At 46.4% G+C, this 20,793-nt stretch overlaps 1 protein-coding gene across 3 annotated transcripts in view; it reads right to left on the minus strand.

The window, feature by feature from the left end:
- Positions 1 to 20,793, minus strand: part of DGKI (diacylglycerol kinase iota) — a 483,473-nt gene that overhangs the window by 390,607 nt on the left and 72,073 nt on the right. The window contains exon 1 of one of the 3 annotated variants that reach the window (XM_040345698.1): positions 17,596 to 17,665. The exons of the other annotated variants lie outside the window; for them this stretch is intronic. Coding sequence (XP_040201632.1) covers positions 17,596 to 17,628 — 33 coding nt within the window. The 5' untranslated portion in view covers positions 17,629 to 17,665. Of the gene's footprint in view, positions 1 to 17,595; positions 17,666 to 20,793 lie in introns of those variants that run through there. 3 annotated transcript variants of the gene reach the window in all.

Consider the following 20,793-nt stretch of genomic DNA (forward strand, 5'->3'; position numbering starts at 1 on the left):
ATGCAATATAACTATCCCCTATTTTGTAAACGCTATAAATTTTGCGCAAACCAACCGATAAACGCTTATTGCGATTTTTTTTTACCAAAAATAGGTAGAAGAATACGTATCGGCCTAAACTGAGGAAAAATATTTTTTTTATATATTTTTGGGGGATATTTATTATAGCAAAAAGTAAAAAATATTGCATTTTTTTAAAAATTGTCGCTCTATTTTTGTTTATAGCGCAAAAAACAAAAACCGCAGAGGTGATCAAATACCACCAAAAGAAAGCTCTATTTGTGGGGAAAAAAGGACGCCAATTTTGTTTGGGAGCCACGTCGCACGACCGCACAATTGTCAGTTAAAGCGCCGAATCGCAAAATCGCAAAAACTGGCCGGGTCCTTTAGCTGCCTAAAGGTCTGGGTCTTAAGTGGTTAATTCAGCTTTAGCTTCGCTTTGTTTTGGAGAAATTGCAGGTGTGAGATATCAACACACACAGGGCATCTGCCAAGCTTCAACAAAGCTTCAAAAGAGCACCATCAAAGCTTCATTGAAGCACCACTAAAGCATCAAAAACACACCATAAAATCTTGTTGAAGCAGTAGGAGCTTTAATGTAAGTTGAAGATAAAGCAAGTGTAAATGAGCCCTTACTCTTCTGTTTTACCCTTCATATAATTTCAGGACACATATGTGGCATGGAGGTCAACGGAAAGGATCAAAGAATACAGCGGGGGGCACAGGACATGGACACTTCTGAAACTGTAGGCGCTGCAGCTGTCCCCATATACCCTCACATTCAGCAGTTTCCTATGGCTAGGGACAGATGACTTCTCCTGGACATAATGTAGATGTGTTCAGGGCAAATCATCTGTCCCTATCCCCAGGTAACCACTGGATATGTGGATTGTGGATATATGCAAAGATCAGCGGACAGTCACGGAAAACAGAGACACCGGTACATTGCTTTGTATAGAGCTTTCTGGCTGCAACTCTCTGCAAACACCTGAGATTTCAGCGCCAGGAATCCGATGTATGGACCTTATAGGACAAGTGAATGCGTCAGGCTCAAAATACTAAAACAGAATAGGTCAGAAGTCAGATGTATTTAGGTCACGCTTTATCTTTTCACTTGTTTCCCAGCACTGACAACGACCACACTGCCCTGTGGTGGAGGACTATACACATTGCATGCAGGGGTTTTAGAGCTTTTTATATATGACACCCCAAAGGAAAACAGAAAAGGATAAGTACAGAAATATACAAGAGTCGTGTTTCATTCACTGATAGAAGGTGACAGAAAACAAACGGGCGATAATGCCAGTATCCTATTACCTCGATCCTCTTACCCAAATCCATATCCTCTTACATGTATACTGAGCACATCCTATTATGAATATTCACATCCAATTAGAAAAATGCTCTCTGTCAGTGTCATCTACAGATATCAATCTACATCTAATGGAGAATATGATCCATTCACCCACCACTTATAAAGAAAACTAAGATAAGAGTAATTCCGAGAGTTATTGGCATAATTCAGAAAGTGGAATGAATGTGCAGTACTGGTGAGGAGAGGTACTCCTCTTTACTAGATACCGTATTTATCGCGGTATAACGAGCTCCCGCGTATACCGCGCACCCCTAAAGTGGCCCCCAATCCTGTGGAAAAAAAGTTTTTTTGTACTTACAGTTTTGGTGTCTTGCGCGGCGTCCATCAGCGGCCTCGTCGGGTCCGGCGTTCTTCTGCGGCTTCGGGTGTCCTCTTCGGCGGGTCCGGCGTCCGTCTTCGGCGGGTCGGGTGTCCTCTTCGGTGGGTCGGGTGTCCTCTTCGGCGGGTCCGGCGTCCTCCCTGCTCGTTTCCCGCCACGAGTTTGAATACTGCGCCGGCATATACCGAGCGCAGTACACTCGTGTATCTTCGGGCAGGATCGGCAACTGTCGCGCTGACGTCCTGTACGCTCAGGACGTCAGTGCGAGAGGCGCCGAGACTGCCCGAAGATACACGAGTGTACTGCGCTCGGTATATGCCGGCGCAGTATTCAAACTCGTGGCGGGAAAGCGGGTATCGGCCTATATCGCGCACCCACGATTTTGCCCTGATTTTCAGGGCAAAATAGTGCGCGGTATACGCCGATAAATACGGTAAGTGATCGGCTATCCACCATTGCTTTGTAGAAGCTGAAAGATGTAGAGAAGTCTGTAAGACGTGTGCATGGATACATTCCTGACACGCCACAATATACAACACCATTAACCAACAACGCAAATGTACTATTTATTATTTAAATGTGTCCCTGAACTTGTCCAGTACACTTTGCCCAGGCTGAGGAGATGCCATCAGTCTGCTACAGGCAGGAAGAAGAACTTCCTCAGATCCTCTCTCCCAATGCTCAGACAGGAACTCAAACTTTTCAGCAAGCCACAAAGTGAGAGGCTAATCTGTGTCAGACGATTGTGAACACAGCCAAGAGTTGCACACACACCAGGATTTACATGCAGTAGATCAAGGATCCTCAAACTACGGCCCTCCAGCTATTGTGGAACCACACACCCCATGAGGCATTGTAATACTCTGACATTCATAGACATGACTAGGCATGATGGGAATTGTAGTTCCTGAACAGCTGGAGGGCCATAGTTTGAAGACCCCTGCAGTAGATGGTGATCTGCGATGATGCCTGAACAAAAATGTTGTCGTCCTTCTGGTGGAAAAAACAAGGTGAAAGCATTGTCAGGGAGGAGTACTGTCATCTCTATGGAGGTAATACATACCTATAAATGTTACAGGTGACAGGGGTGAAAGTAAGGGGGATGTGAAGGGGACTGGGGTGCAAGAAGGGGGGTTGTGAAGGGGTCTGGGGTGCAGGTAAGGAGGTGCTGTGAAGGGGACTGGGATACAAGGGGGGCTGTAAAGGGGTCTGAGGTGCAAGGAAGGGGGGCTGTGAGGGGGACTGGTATTTAAGTAAGGGTTGTTGTGAAGGAACTGGGGTGCAAGGAAGGGGGGCTGTGAGGGGGACTGGTATTTAAGTAAGGGTTGTTGTGAAGGAACTGGGGTGCAAGGAAGGGGGGCTGTGAGGGGGACTGGTATTTAAGTAAGTGTTGTTGTGAAGGAACTGGGGTGCAAGGCTGTGATGTGAAGGAGTGAGAGGTCTCTGAAAGGGAGGTGGGACTGTGATGTGAGGTGGGGGCTAAGGACACTGATGTAAAAGGGGGGGTGGTCTGTGACATAGGGAGGGGGGCTGTGATGTGAAGGAGTGAGAGGTCTCTGAAGGGGAGGTGGGACTGTGATGTAAGGTGGGGGCTAAGGACACTGATGTAAAAAGGGGACTGTGACATAGGGAGGGGGGCTGCGATGCGAAGGGGAGACAGAAGACCCTGAAGTAAAGGAGAGGCTGTAATGCAAAGGAGGGCTTCATGGTAAAGGGGGTTGCTGTGATGCAAAGAGGGGGTTCTGCAATGTAAAAGGTGGTGCTGTGATGTAAAGGGGGGTATGTGGCGTGAAGAGGGCTGTGATGTAAAGGGGAGGACTGATGACACTTATGTTAAGGGAAAAAATGTAATGTAAGGGAGTAGGGCTGTGATATGAAGAATCCAAGTCATAGCATGAAAATAAGACTCAGACCTCTGCTGGATGAAAATGGTAATGACCGGACCTCCATGAATTTGAATTCAATACCTCGACTATAGAGTGCCACTTGAGTGACAGATCTGAGTCTACTGGGACTTCTGACATCACATCCAAGATGGCAGCAGTTTCAGGACTCAAGGGAGACTTGTACACGTAAGCAACGTGCATAAAATACATTATATGCGCATATGTTATGGCAAGATTTTTGTTGAAATGCATGTTCTGGAGACAGTGTTTTTACCACTGTAGTTCCACTTTTATTTTATTTTTTGGAAAGCCTAAAATACCCTAACATAGATCAATTTATGTACAAAGACTTCCAGCTTGGGGACACAGATTTAAGATTCATAGTTACAGCTAAAGCAGTCAGTATTCTGCTTGGTGGTGAACTGGTTAAAGACGATATTGTGCATGGTGCACACACACCACGTTTGATGGTAACATGTAATCTCCCCCCCACTCATTATCTCCTCACTGCCATATTACGCTTTCACCAAATCAACGTGCTATGACCGTCAATTTGAAAGTAAAATATACAGTCTGTTCTGAATATATACACACATGCACCCATAGAGCACACAGTGATCTGCTGCAGACAGGCCTGTAATTACTCCTCCATGCTGAGGGGTCATAATAGGTCTGTCTCTCCAGCTGCTCCATTGCAGCTCCCAGCATGCCTTGCAAGACATCCGTTCCCTCCTAGCCCAGCAACCTGGAACTATTTTATTTAAAGCTAAATTTCAGGCAGATAAAAAAACACAAATAATGCAGCACTGTATGCACTGATACATAATTAAATGCATTTTTTAAATATAAGCCATCGCGGTGCCTGAATTTAAATTAGTATTAGCCTCTTGTAGTCCTTAACCAGCAGAGCTCAGACTGGGAGAAGGAGATGCAGCAAACGGAGCCAATTAGCTGTGTTGTAGTGCAAGGAGCCTCTCGTCCAATCACAGGTTGGGGGAGGGACAAGACCGGTAAAGTTAATTCATTGAAGCAGAAAAAATGAATGCCCCCCCATTCGTGCTGTGTGCCAGAGCTGTGTAAATCTTAGGAAAGCTCTCTTATATGAATTGAATCTGTATATGTATTAGTTTGCCTGGTGTTCAGTTTTAGAAAAGAACTGTGGTCTCAATTATTTATTCTGAATTATAAATACTGTAATCTCCTACAGTCAGATTCAAGGCTTGTCACGTGTGCTTATAGCAGTGCTTCTCAATTATTTTCTGTCATGCCCCCCCTAGGAAGAAGAAAACATTTCGCGCCCCCCGCGCGACTGTAAATAGTATCATTTGTCTATAAAATTGTTATAAGTACACCTCTGCATAACACTGTATCCACATATCCCCCCACACAGTATTGCCCTTCTTCACATATCCCCCCACACAGTATTGCCCTTCTTCACATATCCCCCCACACAGTATTGCCCTTCTTCACATATCCCCCCACACACAGTATTGCCCTTCTTCACATATCCCCCCCACACAGTATTGCCCCATCACATATCTCCCCCACACAGTATTGCCCCATCACATATCCCCCCCACACAGTATTGCCCCATCACATATCTCCCCCACACAGTATTGCCCCATCACATATCCCCCCCACACACAGTATTGCCCTTCTTCACATATCCCCCCCACACAGTATTGCCCCATCACATATCTCCCCCACACAGTATTGCCCCATCACATATCCCCCCCACACAGTATTGCCCCATCACATATCTCCCCCACACAGTATTGCCCCATCACATATCCCCCCACACAGTATTGCCCTTCTTCACATATCCCCCCACACACAGTATTGCCCTTCTTCACATATCCCCCCCACACAGTATTGCCCTTCTTCACATATACTCCCACACAGTATTGCCCCATCACATATCCCCCCACACAGTATTGCCCTTCTTCACATATCCCCCCACACACAGTATTGCCCTTATTCACATATCCCCCCACACACAGTATTGCCCTTCTTCACATATCCTCCCCACACAGTATTGCCCCATCACATATCCCCCCACACAGTATTGCCCCCTTTACATGACCCCATCACATACCCCCCCCACAAAGTATTGCCCCCTTTTCATGACCCCCATCACATATCCTGCACACAGTTTCCCCCATCACATAACCCCCCTTTTCCCCCCACAGCACAGCCCCCACTCCTCGTCCTTAACATTTCCATATATTTTTCCTCCCTTCCTCCCTCTCCACTCCTACCTGTAACTTTTCAGCACGGAGAGCAGGAGGCGGGACATTCGTCAAGTGAAGCCGCAGCAGCACTGGGCGGGGCGGGGAGACTTTTGGGCGAACTGGTGATTGGCTGCTAGGACCGCCTCCTAGCAGCCAATCACCTGCCGTCCAACATGACAGACTGCTACCTCTCTGGTCCCGTCCCCCAGTTCAAAAATGTCCCGCCTCCCGCCGTCCGCTCCTCTAACTAGCGGAGGAGGCTGGGGACAGAAGCGGATACTAAATGGCGCGATCGCCGCGGTCCGGAACGAGCCCCCCTTTATGGAGCCTCGGGCCCCCCCTGGGGGGCGCACCCCACTATTTGAGAAGCACTGGCTTATAGGAAGGTCATAAGGTAATTTTTTAATGCTACATTGCCAGGAAAGCACGTTAAAGCAAACCTTATGTTTGCCCATTTAGGTCAAAGCAACAGGTTAGTTTTGTTCCCCCAGCAGTAAAGATTTTTCTGACGTCAGCGCCTGCCTCTACACTTCATCCAATCATTGAACACCTTGTATTTACTGAGAAATATGCAAAGCATTCTGTGCCAAGCAGGCGACCCCATGTGGTTACTATACAGCATGGCAGCCACTGGGCACAGAAGTCAGCGGTTATTACTGTAGTAGAGTAGGGTGACCAGACATCCCCGGTTTCCATGTACAGTGCCCGGATTGAGGACACTGTCCCTGGACCAAGTCTGTCCCCGGTTTTGTCCCCGGATTGGATTTAAACAGGGGCTGGGGCAATTTCAAAGACATGCAGTGCAGAATAAAAAAAAAAAAAATTACACACCACTGCTCTGCCACTCCTACTACCATAGGGGGGTGTATTATTTTCCATTATCTGTGCCCCTTTCTGATGATGGTCGGAGCGGAGGGAATATTTCTTCAGTTTCGGGCGCATGCCCATTCAGCTCCGCTCACATGTTCTCCTGCCTTGGCTCAAGTCCCGGCCAGCGCCACCTGCCTGCCTATCTCCTTGCCTTCCCTGGTGGAGTGATCTTCCTCCACTCCCCACCCAGTAGTAGCCGGGGCCCGGAGAGTAAGACTTGACAGGCTGTGAGACGAGCTGCGACGGGCAGATAGTCCCTGATTGTCGCCATTACTAGTAAAAAAAAAGAAAATATGTCCCCGGATTTCATTTGTAAAATCTGGTCACCTTATAGTAGAGACAACTGCTACAATGATTTCTGGCTTCCACAGGGATCCCAAAGGTATGGAGTATGCATACTTATGTTGGTCCAAGCCAGGCCAATGTAACTATAAAATCAATACACAGATATCAAGTGTAACTAAAGTCAAAACTTTTTTTTTAGGCTGTATTCACACTATGTGCTGTGACTGGTGTTTTACTGCATTGTAAAACACCGGTCACCACAAGGACACTCAAAAAAACAGAATGGTCCAATTCACACATAAAATGCAGGCATGCTCCATTTTATAGCAGTGCACTGTACAGGACTGCATGTCAATGTAGAGCACTGCGCTGCTGTAAAGTGACATGAATGAAGTGTAGTTTTGTACACTTTAAATAAAGTTGAGTGAGAGAAAAAAAGATGGAGCCGTGTGTCTGTGGAAATTGCACACCACACCGCCCCCTACCGTAGGCAGATGCTGGGGAGGAAACTTCTGCAATTTGCCTCTCTGGCAGCTGTACATTGTGTGTCTACAGGCCCTAATTGGGGACACTAGTTCTGGTGACACCCTGGGATTCTCTCACTTTGGAGAGATTTCCTCTCACATTCTGTTTTGGCTATGGGACAGGAAGTGAAGGGAAATTTCCCCAATGGGACACAGATGGCAAATAAATAAATGGCAGGGGTTATAAACCTCCCTTACTCAATCCAAAATGGAAAAAAAATGGGGCAACCTAGTTAAACGTTAATGTAATCTAAAGTATTATTCAGTATTTTTAAATAAAACCTGTGAATCCTGCCAAGATGTTTCTATGATAAGGTGCTCTGTCCCAAGACTGTACTCCCGCATTGTCACCCTGTCACATGGGTTTCTGATGAAAACAGCAAGTGGCCATTTTAACACACATTATGCAGACATGGTCCACTGTTGTCACCATCAGAAATCCATGCAGCCATTGCTTGAGTGCATATAGACTGGAAGTGACTGCAAAAGAAGTTGCAGGTGATTAGCATCACTGAGATACAAAAGAGGATGAAAAATGTTAAAAACTATTTTATTTTTGAAAAATGGTCATTGTTTATAATAAGCAGTTTAGTAAACTAAATGTCATCAAGTCAGGGTTTACAAGCACTCTATGGGCCCTTTCACGAGTACGGATCCCGTGAGAATCCGTACCTTTAACACCCGCTTGCTCAGCGGGGATCGCTCCGTTGATCCCTGCTGAGCCGGCAGATGACAGGTCGGTCCCTGCGCCTGTGCAGGGACCGACCTGTCAGATCTCCACTCTCCTCTATGGGGGGATCAGATGAACACAGACCGTCTGACCGCGTTCATCCGATCCGATGACGAATGGAAAAATAGGATTTTCCTCCGTCTTCAGAATCGGAGCATAGCAGGGACCGATGAGCTCGGATGTCAGCGGATGTTCACCCGCTGACATCCACAATCCCATAGGGATACACGTATGTCTGTTTTTAATGCGAAAACGGATGGATGAAAAATGGACATACAATCCGCAGGTGTGTACGCGGAATAAATATTTTTTGTCTTTGATTAATCTGAAATATCAGTTGGTAAAACTATTCTTAGTTTTGTCATGTCTTCTTTAAACCCTCCGATACTTGTTTATAGCTTTGGTGTCTGCCATGCATCTAGTCTAGAGTAAGAAAATGGAAAGAAACATTTCATCGCTTGCCGTAGGCAATATCACATATTTTCCTTTATATTAAGTTAGGAGAGGCATTAATGCCACAATCCCCAGATAAGTCATTTCCCTGAATCACATACAAGACATAAAGTAAGGGGAGACATACGGCTGTCAAATTACAGGCACACCCAGCACAACTCCTACCTAAGATCACATCCTCGGGGGCTCCACATGGTGCAGGTCAAAACTTGCTTCTGTCACGCTTACTATAATACTACATACCACTGCAATATTATACACGACTTAAAGAGCGACTCCAGGGAACATTTACAGTGATAATAACGTTTTTCTTAGGGCTGGTTCCCACCTGAATCACACAGGGATGCGGTTTAGGGTTTAGAAGTTTAGGAATGCTTTCCTGTGCGATTCCTTTGTGACTCTGTGCCATGCAATTTTCAGCCTATTCATTTGAATGGGTTGAAATCGCACTGGATAGCACTAAAAGTAGTACAAGTACTACTTTAAAAAAAATGCACTGCATACACCCAGTGCATTTTGAATGCGGTGTGGGAAACACGCATGGAACGCAGGTTTCCCGAGCCGTGTTCCAGTGTGAGCGAGCCCTAGGCAAGTTCGAATGCTGATTAAAAGGCATACTTGTTATTTCTCCTCTTCCTGTATCCAACCTTAACTTTCCTCCATTTCTACACTGTCCTGTCCCTCCCATCACCGGTCCTGCTTTCCACTTCCAGGGTGACGCCTTTCCCTCACAGGGTCCTATGCAGTCACCCTTACCTGCTATATTCTGCCTCGCCCTTTGTCCATAACCTTCATTCACGCTGAATGCAGCTTTGAAATCGTGCGACATATCGCCGCATGTCAGGGCAACTTCAGGTGCAACTTGGAAGACATCTGTGTGGCTTCATGCACAGATGTCTATGCAAAACAAAACCCGAAATCTCCAAAAGTAGTGCAGGAACTACTTTTTCAAATCGATGAGGCACAACAAAGTCAGCATCACACCAATTTGAACAGTGCCATTGCCGACAATATGGTGCGACTTGTAGTCAAATCGCATGACAAGTGTGTAAACAGGGGCTCAAGCCAATTAATGGACAGTTGCTGGCACCTTCTTTGTCCTTTGATACATGATACTCAGTAAAGGCTTTCCCTCACAGGACGTTCAGGGGAAGATGCACTTACCATAGATGGGGTGAAATACAACTAGTACCAGCAGGTATCAGACAAATTTAGATTCCTATGTGGCCGCTCCCACTCAACAGAAGTTGATCTAATGATCGATTTCTGTTAACCAGGAATACTGGAAAATGTTTCTCGATCAGTTTCTGCAGCCTCTGATTATTATACTCTGATAGTGGAGAGTCCTGCTGTCAGAATACAATGTCTCAGCGTGGAAGATTCCTCTATCTACCTCACTTGTGGAGGCTTAAAGTGGAGGTTCACCCTAAAAACAAATCTTTAACATTAGCGCCAGCATACTAAGTACATTTACTTTTGTCAGGTCATTTTTTTTTTTTCTGTGCATACCTTTATATCCTGATTTTGTCCAGGGCTTCCGCATTTTGATGACTCCGGGACTGGGCGTTCCTATCCTTCGGTTCGATGATTGACGGCTTGTGAAACAGGTCCCCTGTCGCACAACGCGCGTCACCAGATTCCCGGAGATAGCCGAGCTGCGAGTCGGCACTATATGGCGCCTGCGCCCGCCGTGTAGAGCTGACTGCGCAGGCGCCGTATAGTGCCGACTCGCAGCTCGGCTATTTCCGGAAATCTGTTGACGCGCGTTGTGCGACAGGGGACCTGTTTCACAAGCCGTCAATCATCGAACTGAAGGATAGGAACGCCCAGTCCCGCAGTCATCGGAACCCGAAAGCCCTGGACAAAATCAGGATATAAAGGTATGTACAGAGAAAAAAAAAATGACCTCCCGAAAATAAATGTCCTTAGTATCATTAGTATAAAAAAATTTGGGGTGAACCCCCGCTTTAACTAAAAAAAAAAAACAATCCATCTGTGGCCAGATTTAGAATTGTATGTACCAGGGAACATTATCTAGACTGCTTAGAAGAATGCATTGTTTGTAAACAAAAATGGGAGCATTTGATAAAACTTGAAAATCATTTAATGTCCCTTTAGTGCTATCCTGGAATAAATGCAACTATGCTGATATCAGAAGGTCCATTCAATTTACCTGAGATTTATATAAGCTACTGCAATTATTCTACATGCTCAGTGGGATTGTAGACTCTTGTCACATGATTCTGTGCTGAGATATATACTGCTACAAGAACTAGAGAGAGTGGTGCTTGGAACCTGGGAACACATTGGTGTCTATTTCTGCAGGTTCAGAATTAGGGTCAATCAGAAAACCATCATGAGGAGGTGACATACACATTTAGGCTTTTTTATTACAACTCTGAAATCTAGAAATCTAGGAAAATATATAAAATAATATATTTTTTTAGCAAGTGACTTAGTCACAAAAAATCATTACAATTAAACCACAGGCAGATATAGAAAAAAGTAATGCAGGTAGATATTCAACCAACATTAGCACATGGCAAGAATTCAATTTATTGTTAAAAGATAAAACCAAGTTTTGCTGCAATATTCACCATCCATCTAGGGCAGATCTGGGCAAATTGCAGCTCCAGTGCCACATTCCGCCCTTTGGCTGTCTCTATCTGGCCCTTGACGCCTCCACTGTCAGAATGTCTCTTCAAACCTGCCAGGTTCCTTACTTAGAGGCTAAAGGCCCGTACACACCATACGAAAATTGGATGGAAAAATTTGTACTATGAGCTGTCTGCCGATATTCTGATTTTTCGTCAGACAAAAGTTGGATGTGCAGACTGTAACATTTTTGTTGGATGTGAACTCAACGTCCGATTTTCATTTCATGAGTAAGAAAAATCGTAAGAGCAAGACTACGCATGCTGAGAAATGAAAGAATACATACAAAACTATTCAACACATGACGTCACTTCTGACGTATTCTGTCATATGAAAATTATTGTATGGTGAGTAACTTCTTCACTTTCAACACAAGACTAGCATGTCACACACAAAAAAAAGTTTGGTAATCCAAAAATCTAAGCGTGTGTGTTAGAGAGACACGCTGACAAATATCTGTGTGGAGAGCTGCATGAACTGGAAGGAAAGAGCCCTAAGGAGCTGATCGGTACAGCGGGAAGGCTCGGTTGTGGTGGGAGATCATTGCCTATAAGATGTCCTGATGCTCTCCCGCCACTCTGCTATCGAGCCAAGTTCTTCTAGTGTTAGCGCCCTCACGCTGTAAACCTCAGGAGCTGTGCACCTGGCTCTCTCCTTCCAGTCACAGTGCTTTTCAGAGGGCATTTGACAGACAGTGAGGAGATGTTATATTGCTTTCTCTCTGCCTGATCTAACCATATAATTCCGCACTACCATGCTGTAATCACGCACATTGAACGCGGTTGCAGCACAGCCCTATGGAACTCAATGAGAGACTTTGACAAGAGGTATGGCTTGTCCAACTCTGCAGCCTGAAGTAACAATGCTGCAGCATGGGAACAGCTCTGGCTGGCTATAATTTTACAGTTCGGGTGGGTGGCCTTGGGGGTGATAAAACCATGGCTTAGCCACCCATTTTTACCACCCTCTGACCACCCATCGTGAAGAGACCTATTTCATGAGCATTTGTGCCTATTATTACTAGCATCAGGTGTTTGTTTTCTATGGGCCAAATTCTCAAAAGAGATACGCAGACTTAACTCCATTTTTCTAAATTTACACGGCGCGTATATTTGCGCACGATCGTCAAAACGACTTAAGCAAAGATTTCCGTATTTTCAGCCGTACTTAAATTAGTTACACCTGCGCATTCCCGGGCGCAAATTACGCTAGGCTCGCCGCTGTTTTTGATAGGCAAAGATGCAAATGAGGGAGTTAGGGCGATTCTCAGAATTAAGTGTGTGTGCCGTATTTTCCGCCCTGTGCGCACCTGTTAGTTTTTCTGACTAAATTTCCACATTATAAAACCAGCCCTAATTTTACACATGCTGTGGAAGGGTTTGCTGAAGGTAGTGACTAGAGGTTAGAGCTCTAGTTGTGAAGGTTTTTGTTTAAAAATGCCAGGACCAGCGATGATTTTGACGGCACTTGCTGCCTTACAGGCACAAAGGAGGAGGAGGGCACAGAGGAGGAGGATGAGGGCACAGGCGCGAGTTTATCGTCCACGGCGTGATATTTGGCAAATGCCAGCTTATGAGGTGATTGGCAACTACCGTTTTGATAGGGAGGCCATCCTGGAGATCACCCAACTCCTTCATGAGGATCTAATCGCCCCAACCCTACGTTCCCATGCCCTGACACCTCTTGAAAAAGTGATGGCAACCCTCCATTTTTTAGCGAGTGGCTCATTCCAGCGAGCATCTGGAGGTGTGGCTGGGATGGTGCAGTCAACCATGAGCAAATGTCTACATCAGGTGGTCCCTGCCATACTGCGGCGCATGAGCAACCAGTTTGTCATGCCCACCCAGGAGGACCAGCGTGTGCAAGCAATGACAGACTTTTATAATATTGCTGGCTTTCCTAAGACCATCGGGGCGATAGACTGCACCCATGTGGCACTACAGCCCCCCCATGATACTGAACACCTGTTCAGAAACAGGAAAGGCTGGCATTCGATCAATGTCCAGGTGATCGTAGATGCCCATGGCCTCATCTGGCACGTTTGTGCCAAGTTTCCCGGCTCGTGCCATGATAGTTACATCCTAAGGCAGACCAAGATCTACAGAGACTTTGAGATGAACGTTTATGGAGACAGCTGGCCGATTGGTGAGTGACATTGGTGTCAGGTATGCCCCCCCCATGATGCAGACATCACAAGGGGCACATGCATGACTAATATCCTCCTGTCTTTTCCCTTACAGGTGACTCAGGATATGCCTTGGGACCCCACCTGATGACCCCCTTTAGGAACCCCCAAACACCCGGAGAACGAAAATTCAATGAGGTGCACATCCAGACCCGGGCTATAGTAGAGCGGACTTTTGGCCTGCTAAAGTCAAGATTCAGATGCCTTGACAAGACTGGGGGTACACTATTGTATTCCCCAGACTTTGTATGCCAAATTATTGGGGCATGTTGCATACTGCACAATTTTGCTTTAAGAAGGGGCATGCATGTGGAGATATGTCCTGACCTAACCCCCCACCCAGGCAATCCCCCCCCCCCAAACCCCTCTACCCGGTCTGCTGAGGGCCATGCAATCAGGAGACAACTGTCTGAAAGCATCTTTGCCCAGTAAATGGATCCTAATTATATTTTTGTTTTTGCTTTGCCCAGAACAAATCACAGAGATTATGTGACCTTTAAATCTTTACTTTGCAAAATAAATGCACATTACTTATATGCCAATGAGAATGTTTTTTTTTTGTTACAAAACGCACATTAATTATCTCACAATGAGAATGCATGAATGCACGTCACTGTGGTCCCTAGCACAGACACATCACATGCACATCGAATTGGATTAGATCCAAGTACCCCCCCCCCTTTGGTACTTGGGAGCAGTAACGCCCCGCCACGGCTCCAATTATGTCACTGTGCATTCATACACCATTCAGGAACCTAGGATGACTTCTCCCTGGTCCTGGGGATCCCTACTCCACCAAAACTGAGGGTGACACCCTTATGTTTTCAGGAATGCCACCCCCCCACATTCACACATCATTCACACACATAAACCAAATCATAAGTACAGTGTAAAAAAAAAGAAAAACAAAAAAAAAGTACCCCTGCAAATTAAGGATGTTGCCGAGTGCTCCTTCTGGGCTGCCCACGGGCACGGGCACGGCCACGGCCACGGCTGACTGGGGGATCTTCACGGGGGGGGTCTGTGCAGGGGAGGGAGTATTTTCAGGGGGGGGGGACTGTGCAGGGGAGGGAGTATTTTCAGGGGGGGGGGGACTGTACAGGGGAGGGAGTATTTTCAGGGGGGGGGGGGGACTGTACAGGGGAGGGAGTATTTTCAGGGGGGGGGGAGACTGTACAGGGGAGGGAGTATTTTCAGGGGGGGGGGAATGTACAGGGGAGGAAGCAGCCTCCCCTGGTGTCTGTCCTCCTGCTGGCCTTCCCTCCAAGGCAACGGCTATCCTTGTCAGACAGGAAGTAATGTCAGCCGTATTGGCCTGCACAGCCCGGGTATTGGCCTGCACAGCCTGGGTGAGGGCAGTCACCTCCTGGGCCACACCTGTTGTGGCGTTCCTCAGGTCCCACAAACAGGTGATGACCCCCACGGAGTTGGTGGCCACGTCACCCAGTGACTCCCTCATTGCACCCAGGCTGCGCTCCACCTTGGTCATTGTTTTTTGTATTGCAGACAGACTGCGGGTCTGCCGGACATTGTCCCTCAACAGACTGACCGGCAGACGCACCAACCCCCCCTGTTTTCAGGGGTCGGCATCCTACTTGCCCCTGAGGCTTGTGGCCTTGGAGGAGGAGTTGGAGTGAGCCATGGGTGCTGCTGCATGTTGGAGGAGGGTTGGAAGGGGCGACCCATGATGGTGGCCTGACTGCTGGGCGCCTGTGGGGTTCCCTCAGGGGATGATTCAAAGGTCATATCTTGGCCCATCATTATTTCCTGCCCAATCAGAATATTGTCATCTTCCTCCCCCTCATCCTCCTCCCACTCAACATCCAAATTAGGGGAGTTGTGGGCACTCCCCTCCCATGGCGAATCCTGCCCTTCTTGGGACTCTGCATGAGCCTGTCTTGGGGGTGGTGCAGCAGCCTGCCCTGATGGGCCTGCAACCTCCTGACCTGATGGGCCAGCCACCTCCTGGGCTGATGGGGCTGCCACCTCCTGGGCTGATGGGGCTGCAACCTCCTGGGCTGATGGGGCTGCCACCTCCTGGGCTGATGGGGCTGCAACCTCCTGGCCATCTGGGGAGGACACAAAACAATCACAGGTTGTTGGATCCACACACTTGGCACATCTTCCCTTCCCCCACCCACACATGCTAATCACCAGATAGAAATTCAAAAAAATTACCTGTCCTCATAAGAGGATCATTGTCAAAGCCAGGCAGGCCCACCACCTGCTGTGGGTGGAAACACTGGGCCACTGCCCATTCCTCCTCACTCATCCTGACTGGGCAGGGTCCCCCTCCTCCAGTGCCCCTGGTATGGGCATGCAGCGTTGCCAGCTTGTTCCGGGACACGCTCCTCAAGTCATTTATTTTTTTTTGAACTCCAGCGATGGTCCTGGTCTCCCCCCCCCCCCCCCGCCGCATTGATCCGATCGGTGATCTTTTGAAGGATCTCCTTCCTCCTGGCCGGGGTGGTGGTGTGGCTCTCAGGGCCATGGAGAAATCGCCCAAATTTAATGACGCCCTGAGCAAGTATATGCTTCTCTGCCAGGGTAAAATTAAGCTTCCTGCGCTTGGGAGCCATGACAGACAACACCCAGCAACAGGGAACTCACCCAAAAAACAAACAACAATACACACACACACAACAAAGAAAATACAAACAAGCAAAAATAAAAAAGATACAGACAGCTACTATTAATTCGAAAACAAACAGGCAAAAAAGGAAAACAAAAAATATAAACACAACCAGAAATAAAACACTTATCAAAAACAAACACGCAAACAATCAAAACAAAGAACAAATTATCAAAAACAAACACCAACTATACCCTCCAACTCCACAAACACTTTTCTCACAAACAAATCTTACCAACAAACACTGACAAACGTTCAAAGCAGAAGCAACTTGCTTTAGGAAGGGAACACAGGGAAATACTTTTGCAATTGAAGTCTGTTTGACTGGGGCTATTTAGACACAGGGCGATCTTCAAACTAAGTACGCTTGGCCTTTTACCTATCTCACTGATTGCGCTGACCAAAGTTCTGCACATGCGCAGTGAGGTCCAGATTCGTGCACGCATGCGCAGTACGGCCGGCACTTCATTTGCATGGGGTCACGGCTCATTACAATGAAGCACGCCCACTTCATTCCCACTTGCCATAACCACGCCTTACGCATTGAAACTTAAGTTAAGGATAGCGACGTCATTTGGAGCATGCGCACTGGGAAATATCGCCGGCGGCGCATGCGCAGTTAAATCGGCACGGGGACGCGCCTGATTTAAATTGTACACTTCCTCTAGCCGCGGAATTTGAATTCCGCCGGGGGAGTTACGATCCGCCGGCGCAAGTTTGGAGGTAAGTGCTTTGTGAATACTGCACTAGCCTTGCAAAATTGCGCCGGCGGATCGTAAATCACATAGATTAGCGGATCTAAAGATCCGCTAATCTATGCGAGTCTAGCCCCGGGTTTCTCATGTGGACCCTTGGGAAAATTAATTGCCCACCCATGATCTAAAGATTTCCAAAAATACTTTTTTTCTCCTTAATCTGATGGCCATCCTCTTTCATCCCACTTCCCCTGAGCCCAGGTGGTCCTGGACCCTCTCCAACCTGTGATTGGATAGTAAAAGGACAAATAGAATCATGATGAACTCAGCTCCCTGTCACTCAGCTCTCTCTACCTATCAGCATGCTTCTTGTGAGCACATAATATAATTCTTCTCTCTTCTGCCTCTCTGTCCATCAGCTCTTCTGTACAGGGACTGCAAGAAGCTGATTACAGGTTGAATTCAGGTGCTATATTTAAAAAAAAAACACATTTATTTTTTTATTACAGACTGCATTGATATGTCTTTTATACTGTACCCTAAAAATCATAGAAACATGACAAGTATCCATAGTGTTATCAAGTTGCTATGGAACCTGGCTGGGCGTACTGGGACTTACAGTTTTTGAACAACTACACAATTACTGTCAAGCCAACCCATCTGCCAACTATCACCAAAACAAATACACATATCCAGGACACAAATATACAGCAAGCAATTAGTCTCACAATGACATTGTCAGCATCGGCACCCACCTTCTTACTAGACAGTGATGTTTTATCTTCCATCGTCCCCACATCTGCTTCAAAGGAGTGATGTAACACAATTTGTGACAAGCAGCGTATTCACACCCCCCACACACACTTCCCTTCCCTCCCTCCTGACTATAGTTCTGGATTCCAGAGGTGTGTGTGTGTGTCCTTACACACAGATTGTTTGTGGATTCTGACCCCATATCTGTCTTCAGAGCTATGATACAACGGAAATCATGCATTGCATTATACTTCCCTAATGCTGCATATATTTAGCAACAAGTCCTAAAATTAGGGACAGAGTATAAAAAAATCTCTGTGACTGGAATTACAGAAAAAAATAGCAACATGAAACTTTCAATCTGTTCTCCTTAGTTTACATTATTAAAAAAAAAGAAAACATCTGTTTCATCGCTCTGTATATTTAGAACTGATTTTAAGGCAAAACAGTCACATTCAAGTTCTGCATTTACACACCAGCAGTAAGAATGAAAACATCCTCTTACTATAGCTGATGTTCTGTTTTTTTTCCTTGAGTGGCAACTGCAAAAAATAAAAAATCAAGCAAGAAAAGAGAGAATTGCTGTTAGTCCTTTGGACAGCCTCTGTCCCCAATAGTGAGGAGAAGTAAGGTAAGTAGGAGTAGGCTAGCCCTCGACTTTCCTACCTGAAGTCATTATTTGCATATTAGGTTTTGGGTTCCTGAGGCACTCAAGAAAATATTGAAAGGCGCATGCTACGTTCCCTTTTATTTAAAGTGGAGGTTTACCCAAAAAGTTAATTTTTAACATTAGATTGAGGCTCGTTTTGTCTAGGGGAATCGGGTATTTTTTTAAAAAACAAAGCAGTACTTACCGTTTTAGAGATAGATCTTCTCCGCCGCTTCCGGGTATGGGCTGCGGGACTGGGCGTTCCTATTTAATTGACAGCCTTCCGACAGTCGCATACATCGCGTCACGATTTTCCGAAAGTAGCCGAACGTCGGTGCGCAGGCGCCATATAGAGCCGCACCGACGTTCGGCTTCTTTCGGCTACTCGTGACGCGATGTATGTGACCGTCGAAGCCTGTCAATCAAATAGGAATGCCCAGTCCCGAAGACCATACCCGGAAGCGGCGGAGAAGATCTATCTCTAAGACAGTAAGTACTGCTTCGATTTTAAAAAAAACACCCGATTCCCCTTGACAAAACGAGCCTCAATCTAATGTTAAAAATACATTTTCGGGTGAACTCCCGCTTTAAAGCGGTTGTATACCCGCAATGTTTTTTTTTTACACCTGTAAGGCAAAAGCCATAATGAGCTAGTATTATGAAATTCTTACCTTAAAACGAGGTGTAGAGAACTTACCTGGTCCACGTGAGCGAGATTTCATCTTGCCTCGGTGTGTCTTCCAGGTATCGCCGCTCCAGCGCTGTGATTGGCTGGAGCGGCGATGTCGTCACTCCTGCACATGCGCGTGGGAGATTTCATTCTGGCAAGGTCCGGCGGCTGCTGGCCCTTTAGCCGAAGATCCCCGCTGCGCCACTACAATCAGCGGCGCATTGCGAGGGGAATATCTCCTAAACCGTACAGGGTTAGGAGATATTCTTTAAACCTACAGGTAAACCTTATTATAGGCTTACCTGTAGGTAAAAGTGGTAGTAAAAACTTTACTACCACTTTAAGATGTAATTTTACCTAAATTGTAACATTGTACAGTATAAAAATGTATAAATAAGACTACAGTGCACCATAAAAGCAGAGCAAGCCATAACATATTTCCATGTCAAGTGAAGCAACTGGCTTACAGAGGAAGTAAACTACCCTGATTTGTTTGTACCTATAAGTAAGCCTATAATAAAGCTTACCTATAGGTACTGTAAATATCTCTTAAACTTGCACCGTTTAGGAGATATTTACTGTATACCCAACCGATTACATCATCAACGCATGCGCTCTGAAGGAACGGCTGCCCGTGCCATTTCTGCCAGAGCCATGTGCCGTGACCAGCGGCTCCTGTGCACATGTGCAGGAGAGAGGTCATCACGGCTCCCTCCACTCACAGCACCGGAGCCCGCAAACCCGTGAAGATACAACGGGGAAGATGTCAGCCGTTCTCAGCGTGCACTGCGCCGCTGCGGGGGCTTCATTCTAAGGTATTTCAAAATTTGAGCTAGTATGCCATGCATACTAGCTCATTATGCCTTTGTCTTGCAGGGTTTTTTTTTTGGGGGGGGGGTTACAACCCAGCTGCTCCTACAGTGTTTGCTTGTAGAAGCAGCACAATGTTATGCTATGTGTCCATGCACATTACAACGTTTAAAGGCAGATTTTAAGCTGAAGGTTGGAGGCAGAAATAGACTTCTGGTTTGTTTGTGAGAGGAGGTTTATGACAGAAAAAAAAAATGCTGAATGCTGAAACTCCTGTACAAAAATGCTCTATATGAGCATATTTGTCTGCCAAAAGAACTGCCATTTTTTAAGCCCAGTGTACATGGACCCCAGGTGAAATGTAAAACTTAGGCAAACCATAGATAAATCGAGTTCCTTTCCTTCCACCAGGAGTGGAAGGAATGAAAATTGCTCAATTCCCCCATTGATACAGTAAAAACCCCGTACACACGGGCAAAATGTTGGGAGACGATGGCCGGTTAAAAAAAAAAACTGCCGACATTCGGCCTGTGTGTGTGTTGGTCTGTCCGACAGAGGCCGGTTGTTCAGCCAATAGCAGAGATCGCTGATCGGAGTGTTCTGGCAGGGAGGCCGTCCCCCTATCAAAACACAACAGCTCAGGGGGAGAGATCGCTGAACTAACCTTGCATTGTTAGTACAGTGGCTCCGACTGGAACTGTAGTGTGTACGCGGCTTTAGTGTTGATGGGGGAATGCCTCCTGCGGTGCTTTTGTATTCTGCCAGCAGGGGTCTCAGGGAGCCTTCCTGGTCAAAAGAATACAATGATTAAAATCTTACAGGCTTGTTGTACCCAAATTGATCGATGGATCAACTTGGGTAAAATCAGTCTGCTCATACATGGATCGAAATTCAGCTGGTCCCTGCTAAACTGCCCAAATTTTGATTCATGTATAGCCAGTTTTACATGTATTTCTTATCTCTTGAAGAATTCACAGTATCCCTTTCCCAAGCAATACCTTCATCTTAATTTTTCCCTTGGAGAACCTGACCATCTTTGTTCAGGCATTATCTATGGTCAGCATCTACTTG

This window comes from Rana temporaria, chromosome 3 (genome assembly GCF_905171775.1).
Source record: "Rana temporaria chromosome 3, aRanTem1.1, whole genome shotgun sequence".
Classification (NCBI taxonomy): domain Eukaryota; kingdom Metazoa; phylum Chordata; class Amphibia; order Anura; family Ranidae; genus Rana; species Rana temporaria.